The sequence below is a fragment of the Prosopis cineraria genome, unplaced genomic scaffold (assembly GCF_029017545.1).
Source record: "Prosopis cineraria cultivar Desert tree isolate PC_DT_omini unplaced genomic scaffold, ASM2901754v1 PC4, whole genome shotgun sequence".
NCBI classification, from domain to species: Eukaryota; Viridiplantae; Streptophyta; class Magnoliopsida; order Fabales; family Fabaceae; genus Prosopis; species Prosopis cineraria.
This window is the reverse complement of record NW_026555335.1, coordinates 2,322,054-2,330,660: the sequence shown is the minus strand read 5'-3', so window position 1 is coordinate 2,330,660 and position 8,607 is coordinate 2,322,054. Positions and strand designations below refer to the sequence as shown.

Sequence of the window (8,607 nt, the reverse complement as noted above, 5' to 3'; positions counted from 1 at the left end):
GATTATATTAGTTTAAAAATAAATAATTAATTTATTGAGAGGTAAAATTTGGTTAAAAATACCTTAAATTTTTTTAAAAATGATGTATTTAATTTTTTTAAAAAATACTAAATAAATCAATTTGTATAACCAATAAATTTAAAATATGATTAAAAATTTAAAACAAGATATCAATTTTAGTCCAACAACTGAAAATTCATGGTATAAAAATTTAACGGTAAAAGGTATGTTTTATATTTTGTGACTTTTAAAATAGAGAAGAAATCAATATATTTTATTTTAAGGATACCAAAATAAATTTTAATATTTATTTTTTAAAATTAAAACATTCCCGTGCGATGCACGGGATATAAATTTAGTTAATATGAAGTACAAGATACGTACATAACAAATCACACTATTCATACATCTTTGTATGTCATATAATATAAGATAATATTCTCTTCACCATTTTAATTTTAAGATTTTAACATAGTTGAATGAATAATATAAGATGTTGAGTTATACAAAGTCATGTGCAAGATCCCAATAATACACAAACTCTTTCTTAAGAGATGAGATGAAAACTGAGAGATGGAAAAGTGATCAAAAAAACAAGAAAAAAAATCTTGACAACCTGCATACAATTCATAACTTAAATCAATAATATGGACATACAAACTTTAGAAAGTGATGGTTTGATTTAGGTGGCTGTGAAGCCCCCGTTATTCCTCAGTTTGTTTCTTGTGGGCTTCTTTGGATTTTCATTAAAAAATTAATTAATATAATTAATTTTAAATAAGAAAAATATAACTAGAGGTTCTTGCACTTTGCTCAAGTTTTGTTATAAATTTTTGTACTTTTTTTAATATTTTAGGTCCCTACACTTTTATTTTTAGTATTATAGGTATCTCTAAGGTCCTTACACTTTGTCCATTTAAGGATCTAGAACATCGAAAAATGAAATTGTAGGGATCTAGAATATTAAAAAAAATATAATAAAATGGGAGCAAAGTACATAAACCCAAAGTTATATTTTTTTTTAAATATAATTAATTATGTTATATGGTATATGATTGATTTATAAAATTAATTAACAAGATTGATTTTAATTGGAATTAAAAAGTAGAATTAAAAGTAAAATTGAAAATCAATAAACTAGAATCGATGATTCAGGTGGATCAGCCTTATTCGAGCTTGGCCCAAATTGGCTCGAACATCTTGGAGCTCTGAGCAGGCTTTGATACTTAAATTATCAATTTTTTATTTTTTAAAAAAATTAATTTTAATTTAATTTTTAGTATAAAATTATAAAAAATAAAAAATATATTTTTAAAAACAATGCGAAAGAGTTAAATTTGTTTTAAAAAATTATGTGGATCTTAAAATTTAAAAATAAATATTAAAATACATTTTAAACGTCTTAATATAAAATAATAAAAATTATATTTTATAGATTTAAAATAATAAAAATGTGACAATATAAATATTTGTTAAAAAATCTATAACAATATAGTTAAATATATAACATCTTAATATAAAATGACCTAAAGCTTAAATAACTCATTAATATTTAATATATGATATAAATTTTTTAAAATTATTTTTTTTATATTTTGGCATCCGGACTTACCCAAAATATATTTAAAAAGTATAATTTTATTGAATTTGTGCTAAATTTTTTTGGCCTTATTTAAGATGGCTCATTAGGCTTCAATCATGTCATGTTACATGTTAAAATTGATTGTAAATCTAAAATTATATTTTTCTTAAGACATCTAAACACCTAATATACATGCTAAAATTAATTATAAACTTAAAATTAATTTTTTAAAAAATATCCAAATACTTCTATACATATCAAAATTAATTATGAATCCAAGACTATAGTTGTCACATAAGTTACTATTATCTAATTATCAATTCAACTTTTCAAATATACTTTTTTAAAATGTTATCTAAAAATTATAAAACTATTTTATAAATTATATTTTTAGGTTCATAATTGATTTTGATGTATATAAATGTGTCTGGATATTTTTTAAAAAATTATAATTTTAAATTTATAATTAATTTTTCATATATAACCAGTATTTAATTTTTTTAAATAACTTTAAATTTATAATTAATTCTAACATGTAAAAAAATGTTTGGATATGTTTTTAAAAAACCATAATTTTAACATTTAAAATTGATTAATTTAATTATCCAAACAGGTACTTTATGTGTGCGGGTCGATTGTGGGACCCGCCAATGTGAATCATAAATAGATCCAACGCACCCACTTTACAACGTTACTCTTTCTTTTCAAACATTTGTGTATTTTCGCATGCGGCCAAAAAATGCTAGCGAGCATTTCCTTCTTTATAGGTGCCGTCCTTTCTTTGACAAAGTCTTTCACTCTTTCTTTTCAAACCTCGAAAAAAGTGGAAAAACATTAAAAATTGGGGGGGGGAATCATTTTTAGCATTTAATAATAAAAAAGTATTATTTTTACTTTTTCTTTTCCTTTTATCGTGTTAACCTTTTCGCTTTTGGTAGGTGTAATGTAAATTAAAAGACGTGACTAACCAGGACAAAACTTGATTAGCCATGCCAGCTAGCTCTGTTTCTAAACTTACAAACCCCTCATGCCAAGCAAGGATTTATTAATTTATTAATTAAAATCATAAAATTCATGCATGCTTTAGCCAAAAGAGAGGGAGGGGAGTTATATTCCTTTCATCTTAAATTATAAAATATTTTAAAATAAAATTTTACATATTAATAAATATCATTAAATATCTTTAACAATTTTAATTTTTTAAAATAAAATATAAATTTTTAAAAATACTCGTCGTTTAATACATTGAACGAAAAAGACATAAGTTAATAATAAAAAGATAAATGATAATATTAAAATAAATTTATTTAATAAAATTTTAATTTTTTTTAAATGTCTTATATTTTGTAATATTAAATTTTTTTAAAAAATATTTTATAATTTGAGACAGATGAAATATAAAAGAAATGATTTTCTTTTTAAATTCGTTGACATATTTTCTCTCGTAAATCAACGATGCAAGAAATCTCACACATTATTTTGTTTGTGTATGTCCGAGAATTTGTCACAAAAAATTGATGTATTTTTTTTACATGATTGTCAATTTTAAAGAAGGTAATATTATCAAAGGAATCATAAAGAGAATTATGGCATTGCAGGCCATTTCGTCTTGTAAGTATTTGCCAGTATGCCACTAACTGTTATACTTTTTGGGTAGAGCTAATATGCCAATGACTAATTGTTAATGCTTTTTGTTAGAAATCTTTATGTGATATTAAATCATTTCATTTGTCTTTCATTAATATTCTCCCATTAAGTACTTATAGGTCATAGTCGGCGAAATATACTCCTTACATCTCTATATACAACATGATATTTTTTAATAATTAGATAATTTTATCTTTATCTTAAAAAACAGAAGAGATATTAATTATATGCTCCACTTGTTATCACCATAATATTAATTAACATTATTAGGAATAAAATTAAAAAATTATTATTTTCAACTAAATAATAAACTTTTATTAGCATGTGAGATTTGATTAAAATATTTTACATATGGGCATGAGGAGTAGATTGGGAAAAAAAAAATCCAAACTATTGACTTCTTATAAACTTTGACATGATCTAATTATCATTTCTTGCATTAGATTTCCATGATCTTATGATTAAAAAAGAAAAAAAAAACTAAACAAGATTTGTAGCTGCGAGTGAGATAAAATATGAGCCACATCTCTCTCTTTTTTTTAAATGATTTCTCTGTCCTAAATTATAAAATATAATCATACATATTAATAAAATAAAATAACAATACATTATAAATTTATCTTTTCATAACAAAATTATAAACTTTTAAAAATACCTACACACTTCATCATTACTCCTTCTTGACCAGTGACCACACTATAAAGTATAATTAATTAATTTATAATTTATGAATAATGTTAGTTAAACTCTTAACTTTTTAAATATATTCACATCTTTTATTTATATCCTTATTAAATATTCTATATAAGAGTATTGATAATGATAATTACAATTTTAATGTATGATTTTTTTCAAGTTATAATTAAAAAAATAAATTTAAAAGTTATCTAATATCTTATATTTTAAATCAAGTAAAGTTTTTACAAAATGTCTTACCTTATGATTTGAAAGAAGGACGCTACAGTATTATTTTAATTTTTTCTCTACTTTTAAGTATGATATTTTTCAAATTATTTTATAACTTAAGAGAGGGGAGCATATTTAAAAGCAAAAGAACGACAGATTGACAGTAAAGCCGCACCAGCATGGGTGGGACTTGGGAGCAACACTTGCATAAAGAAAACAATACATATAAATAAAAAAAAATTATAATAATTTTTTTAAATTATATAAATAAAAATTTAATTCCTTTAAAAGTCATAACTCACTAAAATTTTTAATAATTTTTTTTATTATTAATAAATTTATATAAATAATTAAATTGTTCTGGTTGAAAATAAAATCATCATAAATTTTGTTTAAACAATCACAACTTTTATTCTTTATATTTACAATAATATAACAGTAAATCATAACTTTACATGTTAAATTTTTAATATTTTTATAAGTATTAAAAATAACAAGTAATGATTACAAATTTTGTTTCAATGGTCACAATTTTTTTCTTATATTTTTAATAATACAACAATAAATTATAACTTTATATGTCTAATTCCCGATATTGCTGCAAGAAAACTTTAATTATTTATATAAATTTATTAATGATAAAAATTTTTTAAAAAATTTTAATACAATTATGATATTTTAATAAATTTAATTATAATTTATATAATTTAAAAGAATTTTATCTTTTTTTTATAAATAATTATATTATACAAAATGAATTGAAATTGATGAGTTGTTGTTGAGCTGATAGATGACAGTTGGCAGTTGGCAGTTGGCGGAGGGAGAGAGATACGGTGGGGGCGTAATAAACAAGAAAAGGAGAAAAAAAAAAAGGAAATGAAAAAGGGAAATGAAAATGGAGGGTGGGGGGAAATGGAATGGAAGCAGCTGGTACAACCGCTCACATCCATGTAACTAACGCCCTCACGTCTCCTATGCTGCTCACTCCCTCCCTTCGTTCTCATGCTCTCTCTGAAAACTATTCCTTCTTTTTCCTCTTCTTCTGCTTCACCTCCACACCACCACCATCTTCGCCTGCTCTCTCTCTCTTTCGCTGCCTCTTCCCTTGTCTCATTGTTGGATTTGCATCACTTTAAATTAGGGTTCCGGGTATGCCTTTACTTTATTCCCCCCCCCCCCTTTTTAACTTTACTTTTTCCGTGCTTTCCTCTGCTTTAGTGTGTTTTCTGGGTGTTGCCATTATGGCCGGATGTCACTATCTGGGGTTTCTATTTTCGTGTGAACTGTAAGAACTGTATGATTCTGGGTTCGCGATTATGTTGCGCTTCCGTGATTGTGATGGTCCGGTGTAATAAATGTGGCTAGAATGTGCTTGGAGCTTGCATTTTACGTTTTGAAAAGAATAAATGCTCTTCGGCTTGATTTCTCCTATGTGAATCACCGCGTCATGGTTTAAAAAGATAAACGTCCTATTGTTCTTGATGCCTAACTCAAGTTCATACGACTTTTTCTGTTCCCTGTTTAGTTTAAATCGTTGTGAGACTCATTTTGTTTATGAATTAGATACACCAAATAGAGCTTTACAATTATTTGATAATTTAACTGTGATCTTGGCCTTGACATGCGGCTTCACCTGATTGATTTTCGTTTTTATTGTTGAAGAGCCATGACTATGGAGCTTTTGGACATTGAACCTCATGAGCTTAAGTTTGCCTGTAAGCGCCTCCCGCCTCGATGCTGGTTCCGTGATTTATGCACGAATCTGATATAATATTTTTTTCCATATAGCTTACTGTTTCACGTAGTGACGCTGACTTTGCTCCTATTCTTCTTTGTAGTTGAACTGGAGAAACAGAGTTCATGCTTGGTTCAACTTGCGAACGAGTCGGATCAGTATGTTGCATTCAAGGTGTGGTGGTTGTTGATCCCCTCGGTTGTGCCATACATATCAGTATTTTGCTTTGTTTTGATTTTTTGTTGTTGTTAGCATTAGTGTCTCTTTGTCAATTGCAGCAATATCTGCAATCTATGATCTTTACTGGTAACTCTCTGTATAGTAGATGCATAATTAAAAGTTATTCATTTCTGAATTGTGAAGAAACATTTGTAAAATTTATAAGCACATTGGCAGGTGAAAACTACGTCACCCAAGAAATATTGCGTGAGACCAAACATAGGCATCGTTAAGCCCAACTCAAGAAGCAATTTTACTGGTATTTGCCTATTATCTTCTTCCAATCTAACAGCAATTTTAACTTTTTTAAAATCGCGCATATTTTTGACATTTTACTGTATATGGATGGACCGTTGCTCTGCATCTGTGCCTATTACACACCATCAAGCACAGATAAAACTACAACCGCTTTTTTTTGCCTATTAATGATTGACGTTTTTTGGTTGCATGCAGTTACCATGCAAGCTCAGCGCTCAATGCCACCTGATATGCAGTGCAAAGACAAGTTCTTGATTCAAAGTACGGTTGTCCCCTCCGGAACAACAGAAGATGGCATTACATCTGACATGGTAACGTTATATCATTAATTCCTTTTCTCCAAACCGTAGTCCCTATAGTGTTATAGGTAGAAAGGATTAAGAGTTTGCTTGTTAATATATATCTTTTCCGTTCTTGTGTTTCTTGATTGATTTAAAATTCTCTCTCCTGTGGCAGTTTGCAAAAGTTGATGGGAAGCTTATTGGGGAGAAGAAACTAAGAGTTGTCCTAACCAGCCCACCTTCCTCCCCTGTATTGCTTCCAGCGAATGGAGAGACGAAGCAGGATCCACCCAATGAAATTCATTTGCAAAGAGACAGGGTGTTGCGAAGTGGAGTCGAAAATGTCCCTCCTCCTTTTACGGTAAGCTATTCCCCATTCAAACCCCAATCTCTTTATTACTTAATTTGTGTTTCAAACCTTAATCCCCTTCCATAGCAGTTTCTGCAAAATCAATGGACACAGTAAAATCTTGTGCTTGTCAGTATTCTGTAGCTATCTTATTCATGGATATAACCTTTTTCCCCTTTTCTTTTTTTAATTAGTTTAGCATGATAGCAAAGAAGAGTTTTGTGCACCCTTGCTTGAAATCAAAGTCACCCTCTGTCTCTATTCCCTTTGTACCAGGATGCTGAGGATGTCAAGGGTTTTAAAACAGACCAGGATATGGAGCAGGACAGGGCAATCAAGGATAATGTCTCAAGACAAGCTGAGAGTATAGATGATATGAAAGTGAAAGATGCTATGCAGTTGAATTTAGATAAGGATTCTGAGGAATTGAAGTCAAGACTAATTTAATGGATTCAAAACTAAGAGAGGTCAGAGTTTTCGAGTTATGATTAAATTGTTTAATATCATGGCCTGGAAACCTTTTTGTCAAGTTCTTCAGTCCATGCGTTGCAGCCAGTGGATTTAATCCTATCACAATGGCTGGTGATAAAATTGTTGGAACTTTTGAGCTATATTATTTCTTATGCCATTTCACTGTTGTTTATGATTATCTCAATGGATCATCCAATTCTTGGATCCGGTTCCTTGAGTTGCAATCAACTGTTATTTGTAAATCTTTGCAGGCTGAACTTGTCATCGAGAAGCTTAATGCAGAGAGACGAGTGAGTACCCAAGAAAAATATATGCTTAAAAATGAATTGGTAGGTTATTTTTCATTTAATATTAGTCATTGTCAAAATTACATGAACTCTACTTTTCATATTCTTTAGTTCCTCGTGACAAAAGTGGGGCATAAAAAGCAGAGAGTTAGATAGCTCTTTGTTATAGATTTGGTTTGCATCTTTTCATGCAGCTTACTTTTTCATTTTTATTTTTAGCCAAGTTTTTCAAGAGTGAAACTAAAAGATGAATGGCTTTTACCAAAGTACCAATATTTTCATGCTGGAATTTTTAGTGAAAGGAAGAAAAATATAGTCCTGCCATTGAGAACATATAGATGTAGTAGGTCTGTAGGTGTTGTGATTGTCTGATTGGCAGTACAGATGCCTGTATGGAATACATCCTTGATTGAAGCTGTAAAACTCATTATAGCTGCTGAGCAACCATTTGATTCTGGTTTGTTTGACCTTTCTAGGACGCGTTGAAGAGGAGAATCAATGCGAAAAGTGTTCAGGTGGGCTTTCCGTTACTGTATGTTTGCATGGTCGCTCTTATCAGTGTCGCAGTCGGATACTATATTCATCCATAAGAGAGAAAGGTCAAATGAACTTATCATTGTTTATTATGACGGTATTAGCGGGGGAAATGTTAATATATGCGGCATTGGAACCTTTGTGAAAGACATGTAAAATGAACTTCGCCCTTCCATGAAAAGCATAATAATCAGCCATCTGGTACTTTTATCTTAATTTATGGATTACTTAATAACATTTTTATAGACACTGCTTCCCTCGAAATCAAGAGAAACAGAAAGCGGTCATTCTGTTTAATTACAATGATCGTATTCTACAATTTGTTCTAGCCAATCCCC

General features: G+C 28.7%; 1 protein-coding gene across 1 annotated transcript; it reads left to right on the top strand.

Moving 5' to 3' along the window:
• Positions 1-5,361: 5,361 nt before the first annotated feature.
• On the top strand, positions 5,362-8,485 carry LOC129309074 (vesicle-associated protein 2-2-like). Its single transcript, XM_054950424.1, is given in 10 exon segments — positions 5,362-5,420; positions 5,798-5,850; positions 5,974-6,044; positions 6,267-6,348; positions 6,543-6,658; positions 6,804-6,989; positions 7,254-7,416; positions 7,419-7,444; positions 7,700-7,777; positions 8,212-8,485. Coding segments are annotated over 10 exon segments (933 nt in total). The 5' UTR covers positions 5,362-5,376; the 3' UTR covers positions 8,326-8,485.
• The last annotated feature ends 122 nt before the right edge of the window (positions 8,486-8,607 follow it).